The following is a 16,113-nucleotide window of genomic DNA, read 5'->3' as shown; positions in this document are numbered from 1 at the left end:
CTCTCGAGTTCTCGCCGGCCCCCCAATTACGCCCCAGGCGTCGCCGAAATTTCCAAAATTCCCAGCCCCAGTCCTCCTATTCCCTTCCGCTCCCACATTGGTCCCTGTTCCTCTGCAACTCCATACTGGCCTCCGCGAACCATGCTAGTTTGATGTCCACGACGTCGCCCCGTCGACGCTCACCGAATTTGCCGGAGCGGACAAGCAGTGTCGCGGGTGAGGACGACAATCGCGATATCGCCAGGCCTCAAGAGGGTAGACGCAGCGACCCTGCCCAAGCGTACGGAGTAACCCGTCGGAGTCAGAGCACCAGAGCCTGTGTATCGGCTTCCGGGTCAACTTCGCTTCGATAACTCTCCCACTTTTTGTCAGCCTTAATCATCCCACCTTGAAGAAGCAGCCCAAGCCTCCCACCGGAGCCCGGTCGTGCATCGAAACCGCCTTTCTCGCACATCTACTCAAGCGCCACCGACACACCCCACCCAGTATCGCGACGCCCTTCATCGCGCCCATACGCTCCCTGCCTTGCATTCCGACCGACTCGCAGTGTTCACACGGCGGTTCGTCAAACAGCGGCTTTTGCAAGCTGACACTGCTCATTGATACACGTCCTCATCAATACACGCCGCCAACGGCGAAGCCTCGCTTAACCGCCTGCGGTGGCGACATTCACAGTCTCATAATTACTCCACGAGCACGGTTGCGCATATAATTCTCGCGCAACACGTCACCGTTTGCCAAAACTTGACTGAGGAAGCTCATCTACATCCAAACACAACTTGCAACATTCATCCACAAATTTTGGCCGCCGCAATCCACATCGGCAACCAAAACCCCTGCTCAATCTGATAGTTCCGCCGAGCAGACCGTTGTCTGCACTCCGCCGTGGCCATGAACAACATGGCGAACATGCCCAATATGAACAACATGGGCGGCCCGGTCGGACCTCCGATGAACATGATGAACAATGGGGGCCTTGCACCACCGTCCCAGCCACCGAATCAGATCCAGCTCAACGACTCGGGGCGGACGACGCTGCTGAATACGTACATCTACGACTACTTTATCCGCAATCACATGTTTGATTGCGCGCGCGCGGTATTCTCGGCCGATCCTCACATCAAGGTCATCAAGGACAGCCCGGGGAAACATCGCGATGAGAACGGCAATCTGCTCGGGAACGGCGATGCCATGGATACAGACACCAAGGACGGGTTGGACCAGAAACGCCCAGACGATCTGCCAGCACCCAACCTGCCGGTGCCCACGCCTGACAGCTGCTTCCTGTACGATTGGTTCTGCCTCTTCTGGGACATGTTCAACTCGCAGAAAGGGAAGGGCTCAAGCGGCCAGATCAACCAATACGTACAGCATACTCAGGTATGGAGATGCGCCCCTGGCACATTCATGCATCCGTTATGTCGAGCGACGACTTACTGTTTGGTAGGCACAATCACGTATGCGTCAGGAGCAGCAGCGGGAGTTGCTTCGCCAAATGCGCTCCGAATTCGCTCCACAGCAATATCACCCACAAATGATGACTCGTATGCCGAACGGGGCCATAAACATCGGAGCCATGAAGCCGGGGAATTTGCAACGAACGGCCGTGGCTAACAGCCAGAAGTGAGTGGCACACCAAACAAGAACCCCTCGTTCCGCCTGCCTTTCCCGCCCCCCTCTGCTCCATATGGTCGCTAACTGGTTTCGCATCTTCAGTCCCCAAACGATGCATCTACTACAGAAACAGGCAGCGGGGCAGATGCCGCGGGATCCGTCGGAGGGGAACCGCGGTGGGCCGGGCTCTCCCGGATCGGCCGAGAATGCGCCGTCGCCATCCAAGAGACCCCGCCTCGACGGCGGAGCGCCCTTCAACCCTAACCAAGGAGTCATGATGCCTAACGGAAGACCAGGCCAGGGCATGCCTGGACAGCCACAGGTAGGAAACGGCCCTGACTTAGCACGAGCACTGCTCCTTCAGAATGCCATGCACCCAAGTTCACTGAATCCTAACCAGATGCAGACCTTTGCCCCTGCCGCTCCCAATGCAAAGACACTTGCAATGTATTCGACTAACATGTCGCAGCACCATGGCAACCAGATGCCTAATAAACCCATGCCACACGCCGCCGGTCCGCAGGGTCAAGGCTCCATGGTGCCGCCAGGTCCCGACGGCAACTCGCTCAGCCAATACTACAACCCGGGTGACCTTGGTCCCGGCAACATGAGGCCTGGAGCGCCCAACGGCCAGGCGACCGCGAACAGCAACCACGCTCTGCAAGACTACCAGATGCAACTGATGTTGCTAGAGCAGCAGAACAAAAAACGGTTGATGATGGCTCGGCAGGAGCAGGATATGACAACGAACAACGTCCCCCGGGTCGACGGTCCCGGCGGCCCCGGCGGCCCCAATGCTGCGCCAGGACCGAACGGCCAGGGATTCCAGGGAACCTCGCCGCCCGGTGGGCGGAGCGGTGCCTCGCCTAACCCGTCCGAGTCGATGAAGCGGAACCAGCAGATGGGCAACCCCCCTAACATGGGATCCCCGCTTCCCGATGGCGCAGCCCAGTCTCGAAGCTCTCCCAACGCGATCAACTTCATGGGCGGCAACATGGACCCCAACACGGGGCAACACTTTAACATCAACATGAACATGGCTGCTGCCCAGATAAACGGTATGCGGCCGCCAAGCTCGCATCCTCAGTTCAACCAAATGAATCAGCAACAGATAATAGCTGCACGCCAGGCCCAGGCGAATGCACAGGGCGTCCCGATGCAATGGCAGCAGGGTGGACCCAACGGCCAAATGGCTGGACAGCCTCCCCAGTCGCAGATGCAAGGGGGCCCGGCTCAGAACCAGCGGTCCATGCCGCCTCCCTCTGCCCCGGCTGCGGCAGCGGCCGCCGCTAATGCGGCCAATGCACGCAACACGACCGCGTCGCCTCAGGTGACCAACGCTGCCCCCCCGACTCCGCAGCAAGGGAACAAGGCGGCACCCAAGAAGAAGGAGACAAAGTCCACCAAGGCCAAGGTATGTAGCGAAACCTGCAGTGAGGTGATCCGCAGCGTCTGAGGCTAACCCTCTTACCCACAGCCGAAGAAGAGCAACCCTAATCTTAACAATGCCGGGGCCACTCCCGCTGCCGACGGCCCCGACGCCAACCAAGAGGCTCCGACGCCCGCCACACCGATCACCCCGGCCAACCCGGCTGGGTTCCCCAAGAACCAGAATGTTAACGCAGGCCAGGGCGTGCCGAATGGTCAGCCTACTGCACCCGTGCCCCCCGCGCAGCCTGCTCCCGTTGCGGCACCGCCGCCGCATTCGGATCCCAACCAAGGGACCAGCTTCTTGGAAACTGGCGGAATGGTAAGGAGAGCCTGGCATCTCGCGTGTTGTGTTACTTGCTGACCCCGAAGCAGGACTTCTCTCTCGGCTTTGCCGACCCCATGCAGAGCGAGAACGTCCTGGACGGCTTCGACTTCGACACGTTCTTGCAGGACGGCAACACCGCGGAAGATCCCACTTTCGACTTCACCCAGGGCTTCTCGATGGAGGGCGATACGACGATTGGGGCGACGGATTAGGAATTCGACTGGGGGAACGGTTTCTGATAACGTGACCCCGGCCTTACACCCGGCACCTATTTAACTGGCTCCTGCGAGAGCGCCACGGCGAAGCTTGAGGGGAATGGCGTTGACTCTCCATGCCATCAGCAGTATACACGTCTCGCTCGCCCTCGCAGCGCCGCAGCGCATATTCTGGCAGCGATGGCTTATCGCATACCAGGCCACGCTGCTCCCGCCCAGGCTTTGTCTGCCCATTCAGCCACACGACATGCATCTCCCCAATTCCACGGGGCGAACTCAACTTTTTTTCCGTTTTCGTTTCTGCCATTGTTTACGGCGCAGCATCCCCACTGTTGCCCCGATCGGCGCTGGCCGCTCCAGGTCTCTGGCGGCCTTTGTACACATTCCTTTGCCTCTGAGAATACGTTACGTGCCCTTCTGCGATTCCGATATGAAGCAGGCGGAAGTGTTTAAAGCTGTTGCATGGTTCCCCCGCAACCGATATGTTGGGCATCGACGGCGCGTTTCCATTGCGGCTACTCCCTTTTTTTCGTTCTTTGTCCTGGCTATTGTGTTTCGTTCTTCGTCTTTCGGCGTTCGGGTTCCATTGGCTTTCATGTCGAAGTAGAGGCCGTGTATTCTGTTTAATCTTGGTTGGGTGGTATCAAAGCAACAAGGCTGAAAGGTCACACAGTCCACTGTTGTTGGGCAGTGGGGGATGGGGGAATTCGCGCAAAGTAAATGTGCGAGCGATAGGCGGAGGAGGAATATCAGTACTACGTGGTGTGTGGACGGGAGAGAGTCTCTTAATTCCGGCGGTTTTTGTTACCACCAGCTCTGGGGGGAGGAGGAGTCTGGGATTCATGTGTCTTGCTTTTTTTTGTAACCAGTCTATCCGGATGAAGATATGACATACACAACATACCCCTGAAAATCGACAGAGAATTTGTTTGTGTTGACCGAGCTGAGATCCGATTTGGGGTTTTGAAAATGAGCCTCGCTGCGGCGTCGGCTTGGGGCAGTTGCTGCCCCGGTGTCTTCTGCCCCATGCATGTCGTTGCTGATGAACTGCATGCAGCCTTGGCGGGGATCCCACCTTCAGAACACGCAGAAGACATTCAGCTGACGAGACTATTTTCCAAGTCAGTCGGGGACCGTCCAGGTCGAGACTCGCTGGGCTTGATAGGTGTGCAGTTGCCAAGCAGGAGTTGCTCGTCGTCTTACCGTCAGCTTGGGTAACGACCCAGCCTCCGCCGCTCTAATAAAGTGTGGCCTCTGTCCGGGCATATGAGGTGAGGTGTGATTCCCCAATGTTACCCAGCCAGCCCTTTGCTCACCGCACGCGGCTTGATCAGTCAGCGCGCTGCATGCATGCATTTCCCGCTGTATGCAGTGTGCTATCGTCTGGGGGGCGGCAAGCTTCCACTTAGGTACAGTAGCTGCATGCATGGCTTAGTAGCTTTTGATCTGGGTTGGTTTCCCGTGGTCCTCCTGGATGATATAACACGCGGGACAGGCAGACAGCTGTGGAACTATTAGCCTTACTTAGGTACTTATTCATGCTCAGGTCTGTTTCTTCTGAGATGTACTAATCCTTCCCATCCTTGCTTAGCCTTCCGCGTCCTGGCCTAAGGAAATTGGCTTGCTTAGGAGTATCGCGGCTTGACAAGACCCTCGTGGGAGAGTGACAGAGGCACGATGCCTCGTTTGTGGTTCTGCTGGCTGCTGGCTGCCGGTCGTGCCGTTGCCGCTGGGCCGAAGCATGGCGATCTCGATGGGAGTGTCTTTGACTACGTCGTGGTCGGGGGAGGCACGTCCGGGCTGGTGGTCGCCAATAGGCTGACGGAGGACCGGGAGAGTGAGTTCTACCTTCTAGCGAACTTCTCCCTCACTGTCGGGAAGGGATTTTGGGTTATGGAACGTCTGACATAATGTTGCATACGTACATAGCTACCGTCCTTGTGATCGAGCGGGGCGACTTTGACGACAAGCCCGAGGCCGTTGTGCCCTGGTTTTCTAATGCGGTGGATGAGAGTGTCATGATGCGCGTCCAGTCGGCTCCCAACCCCGAGCTGAACAACACGACATCGTCCGTGGCGGTTGCGGCTGTCGTGGGCGGCGCGTCCGTGGTCAACGGCATGGGCTACGCCCGCGGTGACAGGGCCGACTACGACGCCTGGGAGGAGCTGGGCAACCCAGGCTGGGGCTGGGAGGGCTTGCTTCCGTATTTCCGGAAGAGCACCACATTCATCCCCCCATCCCCGGAGACGGTCAGGCGCTGGAATGTCACCTGGGATCCCACCGTGTACGGGGACGGCCCAGTGCACACGCATATCTCGGACTTCCGGTATCCCGACCTTGCCGTCTTTTGGACCGCTCTCAGACAGCAGCCGGGCCTTGTGCTGCTGCCCAGCTTCAACGCCGGTTTGGGCCCGGGTGCGTCCTGGTCGCCGGAGACCATCGATGCCCGCACCATGACCCGCTCGACGTCCCGGTCGGCGTACTATGATCCGGTCAACGCGACGAGGCCGAACCTACACCTCGTCACGGGTCAGACCGCCACCGAGATCCTCTTCGGCCCCGACGACCACAAGCCACTGCGGGCTAGGGGCGTCCGGATCGTGTCGCGCACCACCGACAATATTGTCCGCACCGTCTACGCAAAGAAGGAAGTCATCCTCGCGGCGGGCGCCATCCAAACCCCGCAGCTGCTCCAGGCCAGCGGCATTGGCCCGGCATCCGTGCTGCACGCGGCCGGGGTACGCGTGAAGAAGGACCTGCCGGCCGTGGGCGCCAACCTCCAAGACCACGCCACCACGCTGCTGCGCTTCTCCCTCGCCCACCAGTCCTTCCCCAACCCAGACACCATCGCCACCAACGCCACCTACAACGCCACCGTCTGGGCGGAATACCTGGCCAACCGAACGGGGCCCATCGCCTCCGGCAGCGGCAACACCCTGGTATCCTACTCCCTCGACCAGCTCATCTCCCCGGCCAACGCCTCCTCGCGCGCAGCGCGTCTCCTCGCCCAGACCCCGCTGTCCTTCCTTCCGAATATCTACGCCACCTCGCCCACCCTACTACAAGGCTTCCTCGCGCAACGCGCCATCCTCGCCCGGCGCTTCTTCAACTCCTCCGACTCGGCCATCACCGCCACCCCCTTCAGGGGAAACGGCCTCTCCCCGGCCCCGCTGCTGCACCCGGTCTCCCGCGGCACCGTCACGCTCAACATAAACAACAACAACAACAACAACAACAACAACAACAACAACAACAACAACAACAACAACAACAACAACAACAACAACAACAACAACAACAACAACAACAACAACAACAACAACAACAACAACCTGACCAGCGGCGGCGGCGGACTGCCCACGGTGCGCTATCACACGCTCCAGAACCCGCTCGACGCAGAGAACGTCGTGTCCATCGTGCGGCGGGCCAGGCAGTTCTGGGCCAGTCCGGAGATGGTGGCCAAGTTCGGTCCCGAGCTGAGGGAGGTTGCGCCCGGGGAGGAGCTGCAGACGGACGAGGAGATTCTGGCCAAGCTGAGGGCGGACCGCGGCGTGTTCTGGCCCAGCCTTGCTCACCCCTCGGGCACGTGCGCGATGATGCCGGAGCGGTGGGGGGGTTGTGTCGGGCCGGATCTGAGGGTGCATGGCGTGGCCGGGCTGAGGGTGGTGGATGCGAGTGTGATGCCGTTGATTGTGGGGTATGGGCTGCAGGCGACGGTATATGCGGTTGCGGAGAAGGCGGCGGATTTGATTAAGGCTGGTGGTGGTTAGAAGTTTAGACCTTTGGAGAGTTGGGGTGGTGGGATGGAAGGGAAGGTGAAGATTTCCATGTCGAGGCTCATGGTCTTGCTAGTGATCTGAATAAGCGGAAGACAAAAGAAGACATCTAATCTGGTGATTCTTCGAAGACTTGAGGATGTAGGACCTTGTCAGTGATACAGTTCGTTGGTTGAACGCCTCAGACTGACCAGTGACGAACACCAAGTTCCAACCTATTCGATCCATCGGAGCGACCGCCAGGGTGGAAAAGAGATGAGGGTATCTCTCTACGTTGAAGGTGAAATGACTAGAAAATTCCAGCGAGAATGAGTTGCTCGGCAGGCATGCGGACCACCAGAGCTGTGTGGATGTGCCCCTGGGGATGTTGGTGCCCCCTGAAGCATTGGAGTCCAGTAGTCGCTGGGAACTAGTTTCATATGTCTTTTTGGAGCAACTATATCTTAAGGCGTGGTGGCAGAGTGGTCTAATGCGCAAGACTAGAAATCTTGTTCCTTCGGGAGCGTCTGTTCGAATCAGGCCCACGTCGAGTCTTTTGTACTTTTTCTTCCATCCTGCAACCCCTTACGTCCCCAGCACGTTTGTCGTAGCCATCACCCTACTTCTCTCTCTTCCGTACTTATTTGCTGTTTCTTTCTTTTAACCTTTCAGAACTCATTAGTATTTCCTTTACGGGTCCTCCTCTCGGTCTAGGAAGCGGCATCTTGTTTGCAAGCCGTCTTGTGCACCACATCCCGGGGGAGCGCCAGAAAGATGATGCTCGAATTGAGTCAAGGCCCGCCGCATGTACAGGCGGAAAAGAATATACACATCCAGAATGCGAAGCCTCCGAGTCTTGCACTTTACGGAGGCAGGCCGCTTACTGAAAGCACTAGCAACAAAGTACCACCTTTCGCATCAAGCGGGATCCCAACCACGCCACCGTGACGCCGTCGCTGTCAACAAAAAGACCTTGGTATCCGCTTCCTGAGCATCTTGAGATATCCAACCCTGCCATTTATCCAAAAACTCCCCGCTTATTTTTCCCCCAAGAAGACGCACCGTCATGCAGAAACAAAAGGTGGCAGCAGCAAGCAAGAGCAAGCAAGGGTGCCTAAGCTGTCTCGTACACGGCGACATACTCGACCTCCATCATGCTGCCCCAGCTGTCGGCGGTAGCGGCACTGGGAGCGCCGGGCCAGTCGCCGCCAACAGCCACGTTCAAGATCATAAACACGGGCGAGTGCGCCAGCGTGGCCCAGATGCCCTGGTCGCCAATCTCGGCACCCGTGATCTCCTTGAACTTGTGCCCGTCGACCAGCCAGCGGATGGTCTCGCCCCTCCAGTCGCCGCCGGCGTTGGTGCGGTCGACCTGCAGCGTCCAGGTGTGCCAGCCGTAGTCGGGCAGCGCCACGGTGCCGCCGCGGCCGTTGGGCTCGTTGCAGGGCCCGCCGCGGGCGCCGTCGCCGCAGTGCAGCGTGCCGTAAGCCGTCGGCAGGCCGTTGACCGTCTCCATGATGTCCAGCTCGCCGCACAGCGGCCACGGCGTGCCGTGGTGCACCGCGTCGCCCAGCAGCCAGAAGGCCGGCCACATCCCCTGCTTGAGCGCCGCCGCGTGGTCGCCGAACCGGATCGCCGCTTCGAACTGGGTCAGCTTGCCCGGCGCGGGGGTGAAGGTCGCTTTGGATTCGATGCGCGCCGACGTCCATTCTCCCGAGGGGGACCGGCGCGGGACGAGCTGGACTGTGCTGCCACCCGAGAGCTGGAGGTTCTGGTTCGAGGTCGTGTAGCTTTGGACTTCGTTGTTTACATGGAGGCTAGAAAGGGGGCCGACTAGTCAGTCGAGAGAAGCGGATGGATGGTGTTAGTGAAGGGAAGACGCACCCCGTGATGATGTTCCATACGCCCTGGTCCGGGGGTGAGCCTGCGCTGCCTTCAAAGGCATCTGACCAGATAGTCTTGAAGCCGGGGTAGGCGGGTGCTGGCACCGCTGACACCAGCGGAAGGAGGGACAGCAGCGAGATGGCGTGGGTGCGCATGGTTGCGGTTTGGTAGGATGACTATCTTGGGGGTAGCCTTCTGTTTTTAAATCTGCCTCGCTCGAAGGAGTGAAGTAATGAGTCGTGATCCGTCTAAAGTGAACGATATCGGGTGTGCCGGTTCCAGCGTCCGAAAGGAATGTGAAGCCCACAGGGTGTTATAGAAGGGAATGAGCCGCGGTTCTCCAGAACCGGGAATAGAAAGGAATGAATAGACGAAAACACAAGAACCGGGCTTGGTAAAGAACGAAATGGTTGACGCGAGAGCAGCGAGCGGCAGGAATCTCCCAAGAACGGCAGCAGAAGTATGGGAGAAATAGACAAGATATATGCCGTCGATATTGCCCGCCACTCTCGGCAGGGGAGCTTGATGCCCACATGGGTCTGGCCGGTAGCGATCCGAGCCGGGGCCTGAAGAGCCCCTGATGGATGGCTCTCATTGGAGCTCCGCCTCCGGGCTGGGTTACAGCGAGCATGAAACGACAGAAATCGTCACCCCTTCCATTCCACAGTGCCCTGCAGTGGGGGCAAACAGCTGGGCGTGGCGCCTGTGGACCACCAGTCTCGATCTCCAAGCATGCCCAAAACGGCCGGGGATGAGGCTGAGCCAGAATTCCACGCAGACCCTGATCTTAAAGAGACCCCTGAGCCATACTGCCGCGATAACACGGTGTAAAGCGGCAACCTGGGGCCTTGAAGGGAGAGACCACCGTTGGCGCTTAGGGCGTCTAGCAAGCTCCATGTCTGCCCGAGTCCGTTGGAGGACAGTACAGGACAGGTTCTCAAGAACGGGGCGATGTTCTGCTCGACCTCAACATGCCGAAGAAGGAAATAGAATGACAGAATCGAGACCTCCAGTCCAGTGGCTCCAGTGTGGACTCTCTGGGGCTTGCTCAACTTGAAACACACCAAAGTTCTCTTGGCGGCAACTCACCAGTCTCCACTGAGGAAAAGCCTGTTGGCTATGGGGACATCAGTGCAACTCCCAGAACCGCTTCTCAATGAAGCTCGGGGAGCAACATTGAGCTCCGACGTGCCATAATAATGACACCCAACCTTATTGCCGAGCCAGGTGTTCATCTGTTGTTGGACAAAAACAAAAGACGCGCGGGAAGTCCCCTTCACCCCTGGCCCCTGGATGCTTGTGGTCTGGGCTTTTGACATGCGGGCCTTGGCACAGCACGGCATGCAGGGGTCGACATGGAAAATCCAATCGAGCACCCCGTGCTGCCATCTGATGTGCCAGTGGTCCAGTGGTTCACACGTGAAGATGCGGAAAAGAAAAAATGTGAGATGACCAACCGAAGCGTACCGGCCGGATGTCAACTTATTATCTGCTGGATGCTGTGCGACGCCAGTCGGCAACTCGGCTTGTCGGCATTTCGATGTGTTTGGTTCGTCTCTTGATGCATTGCATGACCCCGATGCGTGAACTCAACTGCCGAACATGACAACACCAAACCTGCGCGCCGGATCAAGGCGTGCACCGCTGCCTGATGAGGCCCGAAAGACAACCTGCCCCAGACACTTCGAACGGGCAAGGAAAGTAAACTCCTCGTTCGGCGGACCGGGGCGACGAGGCTCCCGGATTCGAAGAGTGCTGAGCTTATTAGGTGAACTTGAAGTCGAGATAAGATGCACGCGCACGGGCCTGTCCGGAGTTGTCCCCACCCATGGTAGGGACTGTCACTTTCGATAATTGCGCATTTGGGAAACCACCAACGAAGGTGCAAGAGCCGCTCTCCGCATTCAACGACCAGATGCCCCGATTTACGATTTGGTCTACAATGACTCGTACTTTGGTTCGTTTTCAGAATCTCTATGCCCACGACTCCCTGCAAGACATTCCGCGGGGTGGCCGAGTTGGGATGTTTCCATGGCGATCCTTGAGCCTTACAAGTGGACTCGGATGCTCCTGTCCCGCCCGTCAACTGCACACGGCATGACAGTCCACGCCTGGTCTTTTTGAAGATCAGTTAGACCTAAGACACACGAGACTTCAGTTGCGCTTCGTTGAGACGCAACCGTCCTGCAACCTCGGCAGTCAACATGCTCGATGTTGGCCGCTGGCTGGCACCAAGCTTTCCGACAGATGGACATTTTATGCTTGGATGTCCGGCCTGGGTGGCATCGGCATTTCTACGCTCTATAACTCGGAAGTCGGGGTCCGTACCTCACCCGTGGCACACCCGACCCAGTGTCTACTGTCTACGCTGCCATAGCCGTTGATGGCAAATATCCAGGTTGCCAAGACGGCTTCTGCGAAAGGCCTCCACTCACCATGGCCTGGCCATGCTATTCCGCCTGGATTGATGACTTGCTCTGATCCGCAGGGGCCGAAGAGAGATAGCAGCTCGCCAGAAAGCGCCTCGATCTGCCGTCATCGCTCGACAAGTTGACCCTCTTCCGCCAGGACCGACGATGGAGCAAAAATGAGCAAAAAACATACAACACCGAGGATTCCCCAGTCGTCACCGACCTGAGTACTGATTCGGCCCTTGGTAGCTTAACTAGGGCAGAGCGGACGGGATGCCGTGCTTTCTACCAGGTATGGTCGTATGTACCAGGACGCATGGCAGGAAAGCATCATATGGCGAGAAGGAAGAAGCCGGGCAGGCAGTCTTTGGCACGCCATGAACTTTGCATGAAGACATGGCACTGAGAGCAGCTTGGACAGAGAGACAAGACGACCGGCATGAATCTTGGTTAGTGGCAAAGTTGAGTTTCATATTCCTATTCCGTACATGACCGGCAATCTGCCTGATCGGCTCGTTATGTTAACTTCCAGGGAAAGGGGTGGAAACCCGCAGAGTCTATGAGCTGGAAATGGCCCAATGAATTCCGACTCAGAGTGAATGGCCAGTATCCAGCCCTTCCAATTTTCACGTCGGGGTATCGTGCTGCTATAGAACCTTAAGAGATTCGTGGCAACGCCAGATATGCTTCCCACCGCCACCTGAACCCTTTATACGCCCACAATGATTAGTTTCTTCCCCTCTTCTCGTCTCGATTGTCTTGTTTTTCGCCAAATATCCCGGACTGCCCGGGTCTCAACATGCTGCTGCCCAGGAAAACGTGCCGTGTCACTCAGGTACCTTGGTTCCGCGCTTCCTGTTCCTTGCGCATGTTCTTATCAAAGAAAAGGAACTCGTTAATCGCGGCCAGGCATAGCGGAAGGGAAACCGAAACCACGCCCCTTGCCCTTGCCACTGGAATGGCTTCTCGATTCGTTACTGGCAGCGCCGGGTCCAGGCTAGGCGTCACCGAGGAATAGAGTCTGCGGGCTGCGCGGCGGCAGCCATCTCGGCACGGCTTTCGGTCGCTTCAGGCTACGGAGAGGGCGGTATCTGGAGCAAGACCACTTCGTCGTCGGAATCGTCGTAATACTCAGCCGCGTGTCCGACCTGACCGTTGTCGACATCCATTGAGCCGTCGCCGTCCGCTTCCTCAACATCGCAAGGGCCCTCGCCCTCAACTTCGCCCCCTCTGTCGTCCTCCGCGCTTGGATCCAAGACGGGATTGGGGTCAGGGTCATTGTTCTCGCCTTCGTCGTCCGACTCGCTCTTGTACGCGTAACGAGAGACCCGTCTGTAGGGTTTGGTGGCTCTGTTGGGGCTACTAGGATGTTGGTCCTCGCCGGCAGCGGTGGCGTGCTCAGCTATGGGCTCGGGCGGTTCGATCTCTGAAGATGCGGTGTTGTCGGTGTCAATCTCCATGGCGGCGATGGCAGTATCGTTTTCATCTCCCGCCACTTCTTCCTCATCATCGGCCGTCATGTCAACGTCAATGGCGGCTACGTCTGAACCGGCCTCGGCGACGTCCTGGTTTCCCTGCTCCAGATCCTGCTCTGTCTGAATCCCGATCTCGGCGCCGACGTCAAGATTGTTCCCGTCCTCTTCCACCGCGACAGGCCGGCAGATCAAGGCCTCGATGTTGCCACGGGTAGAAATGACTTCGTTGTCCATCATCCCCCTGTCGACCTGCTCCTCCTCGGAACCAACGACACCCACATTCACCTCCATGCGGTTGCCGGCGGCGGGATCGACCTCTCGGCCATCAGCATCAGCAGCGCCCACCACCGGCGGCTGAAGAACCGGAACCTCCTCCTCCTTCGCCTTCTCCTTCCCCTTCCTCTTCTTCTCCATGCGCTTCTTCTCCCAGGGGAACCACGCCGCATTCTCCACCTGCTCCCGCGACTGGTCCATCCACTCCCTCGGAATCAGCAGCGCACCGGTGCGGGGATCCCTCTCGAACTTCTGCCCGCCGACGATCGTCTTCCGTAGGGGCCTCGGCACCTTCATCCACTCCGGCAGCGGGGACACGCTAGGCCTAGCCTGCTCTTCAGTAGTACTACCAGTAGCAGCAGTAGTAGTATTCTCCTGGACCGACTTCTCCGGCACCAGGTCATCATCCTCGTCGTCAACGACGCCCATGAAGGGGTTGTCGTAGTTTCTGTAGTGGGAGTAGTAGTGGTGGTAGTAGTTACCACCGGAATGGGCGGCGCACGGCCCCCGCTGTGCGAGCAGGCACGCGGGGATCTCCATGTTGCGGACCTCTTCGTCGATGTCGCCGCAGCAGTCGTCGATCAGCTGGGTCAGCTCGTTGAGGCTGTCGACGGTGGTGCGGAAGAGGGCGCCCTGCGCGGCCAGCGAGTGAAGGTGCTGGTGCAGCAGGAAGGGCAGCGCGCTGTCGGGGAGCCGGAGGTCGAGCGGCTCGACGGTTCCTTCGCCTGGGTCGCCCTGCGAGGGAAAGGTGGGAGGTTAGCTATTTGGACGACAACTCGTTTAGATCGGGTTGTGTAGAAACGCAACTCCGATGCCCACAATGACCGACCTCGTGAAGTTCAAACAGGAAGAAAAGAAGAAAAGAAAAGAAAAAGCAAAGACTTACCGGATGCTTCCAATTCCGGGGCATCTCCTTCCAATGCGGATCAATGAGTCCGCTCATATTCGTTGGACACCACACGCGCGCTGTGGTCGATCCAGGGTCGACCATCACCGGAATCACCGGGAAAAGATCGTTGATATTGTTCGCTGGCATCTCCAGCGGCCAAGGGAACGGGAGCAGCTCGGCGCTCTCCGCGACGACGGGTGCCGCGCTCGTGGTCTGGAAGCCGTGCTCGGCCAGGTCGGTCTCGTCCAAGGCGGCAGCAGCAGCACCCGCCGACATTGCCGCCGTTCCGTCGTCCAACCTCACGAAGTTGACCATGAAGTCGTTGGCGGCACCGCCATCGTTGGCCGGCATGTCGGCGGGTGCCGTGCCCGGGGTGCCACCATCGTTCTCGGCCGGGGCAGGCTGGGCTGCGAGCGCCCCGTTCTCGAGGATCAGGTTCACCAGCCGGCTGATCTCCTCGTCGATCGGCTCGAAATATGGAACCGGGACGGCGGCGGGACCAGCGGCGGCGGGACCAGCGGCGGCGGGACCACCCTCGGCAGGGACGGGCTCGTCTGGCGCAGCGACGGCGGGCGGTTCGGCTGCCGCATGGCCAAGCTGGCCCACCGCAGCCAGCGCGGCCGTCTCCGAATCCAGCAGGACCGGGTCGATGGGGATGTCGACATCCCCAGCATCTTCCTCTTCCAGATGCAGCCGCTTCGTCGGGCTGGTGAGGTCTGTTCCGACCTCGCCAGCGGCGGCGGCTTCGTTGGCTGCGCGGGTTGTCAGCTGTCAGCCCACAGCAACCGAATGTTATTTATTTTGTAAATAAAAAAGCTCAAGACTCACCTGACGGAGGCAGCGGATCGGCCTGTCGCTTTTGGCCTCTGGCGCCGTCTTCGGCCGCGAGACGCGCGAGAAATTCCTCTGGGATCTCCTAAATCCCAGAGGGTGTCTCTGCGCTCTGCTGCGCCGACGACGTGCCAGGTCGGTTGCGCCGCGGCCGGTTCCTGTCGCTACCACCACGACCGGCAGCAGCAGCAGCCCGTGTCGTCGACCAGGACCACCACCACGGCGGCGGCCCGACCACGATGGGCGCTTCGGCGGCGGCTTGGGCCAGTCCCGAAGCGGCGCGAAGCGGGCGACTTTCATCTTCATCTCCCTCCTCCCTGCCGTTTGCGGGCGGGGCCGGGTGGTCCATGGCGAAATCGCGAGCATCGATCCCAGCAGCGCTTTCCAGAGTTTGATGCTCGCGGGCGGCGGTGTGAGAGGTGGCATGGGCGCGCGCACTTTCCATCCCATCTAGGTCTGCCATCTCAACGTCGGTGGTATCCGCACCCTGATGATCGGCGACCGGGGTATGTGTTCCGGATTGGGTTCCGGAAGCGGGTCCCGGGGGTCCGGAAGGCCCGGAAGGTCCGGAAGGAGGCGAGGATGGGATGAGATCGCTGGATGTGAACAGACGACGGCTCACATGTCCTGCGTCATTGCTGTTGCGACTGCCGCTGTTATCGCCAGCATTGGCTGACCTCTTCTCCAGGCTTCTATTCATGAGCCCTGTGAGATCGCCCTCAGAGTCCTCTGCATCGCTGAAATCACCTGGCTGTTGTTGTTGCTGGGCTCTAGCGCCCAGGGGCGAACTCGACCGGGGATGCTGCGCACGATTGTTCCTCTGTGGAGAGAGATCCTTGATTAGTATTCATTCATTCATAGTACCGACCGACGAACACAGCATGGAGATGATGTGAACAAGCGCACTTACCGGGTTGCTTGCCGACCGGCCGCTCTGGGACCGAGACATCTGTATCGCGAGGATTGAGTGCCGCGCATCACCGGGGTGCAGATCCGGGGGAGCTGCCACG

At 58.9% G+C, this 16,113-nt stretch overlaps 4 protein-coding genes and 1 non-coding gene across 5 annotated transcripts; 4 read left to right on the top strand and 1 right to left on the bottom strand.

Moving 5' to 3' along the window:
* Positions 1 to 900: 900 nt before the first annotated feature.
* Positions 901 to 3,582, top strand: B0T15DRAFT_493326 (uncharacterized protein; the record flags this gene model as incomplete). The annotated part of the gene is made up of 6 exons (XM_062866937.1): positions 901 to 1,380; positions 1,448 to 1,623; positions 1,717 to 1,936; positions 2,015 to 3,028; positions 3,092 to 3,364; positions 3,418 to 3,582. The coding sequence occupies 6 exons, from the start codon at positions 901 to 903 to the stop codon at positions 3,580 to 3,582; spliced, it is 2,328 nt and encodes a 775-aa protein (XP_062720926.1).
* A 1,533-nt stretch (positions 3,583 to 5,115) lies between these two features.
* On the top strand, positions 5,116 to 7,555 carry B0T15DRAFT_574554 (uncharacterized protein). The gene is made up of 2 exons (XM_062870960.1): positions 5,116 to 5,422; positions 5,515 to 7,555. Exons 1-2 carry the CDS (start codon positions 5,263 to 5,265, stop codon positions 7,353 to 7,355), a joined length of 2,001 nt encoding a protein of 666 aa, XP_062720925.1. The 5' UTR covers positions 5,116 to 5,262; the 3' UTR covers positions 7,356 to 7,555.
* Positions 7,556 to 7,808: 253 nt separating this feature from the next.
* B0T15DRAFT_t148 lies at positions 7,809 to 7,890 on the top strand. Its single transcript has one exon. It is a non-coding gene; the product is annotated as a tRNA-Ser (tRNA).
* A 339-nt stretch (positions 7,891 to 8,229) lies between these two features.
* On the bottom strand, positions 8,230 to 9,591 carry B0T15DRAFT_189562 (concanavalin A-like lectin/glucanase domain-containing protein). The gene is made up of 2 exons (XM_062862425.1): positions 9,225 to 9,591; positions 8,230 to 9,157 (listed from the first exon to the last, which is right to left on the bottom strand). The coding sequence occupies exons 1-2, from the start codon at positions 9,377 to 9,379 to the stop codon at positions 8,455 to 8,457; spliced, it is 858 nt and encodes a 285-aa protein (XP_062720924.1). The 5' UTR covers positions 9,380 to 9,591; the 3' UTR covers positions 8,230 to 8,454.
* Positions 9,592 to 14,059: 4,468 nt separating this feature from the next.
* Positions 14,060 to 15,136, top strand: B0T15DRAFT_189535 (uncharacterized protein). The gene is made up of 2 exons (XM_062862424.1): positions 14,060 to 14,762; positions 15,007 to 15,136. Exons 1-2 carry the CDS (start codon positions 14,195 to 14,197, stop codon positions 15,081 to 15,083), a joined length of 645 nt encoding a protein of 214 aa, XP_062720923.1. The 5' UTR covers positions 14,060 to 14,194; the 3' UTR covers positions 15,084 to 15,136.
* Positions 15,137 to 16,113: the final 977 nt, after the last annotated feature.

This window comes from Chaetomium strumarium (genome assembly GCF_033439665.1).
Source record: "Chaetomium strumarium strain CBS 333.67 chromosome Unknown B0T15scaffold_4, whole genome shotgun sequence".
NCBI lineage: Eukaryota > Fungi > Ascomycota > Sordariomycetes > Sordariales > Chaetomiaceae > Chaetomium > Chaetomium strumarium.
The sequence above is the reverse complement of the archived record's forward strand: the minus strand, read 5'-3'. Positions and strand labels throughout refer to the sequence as shown.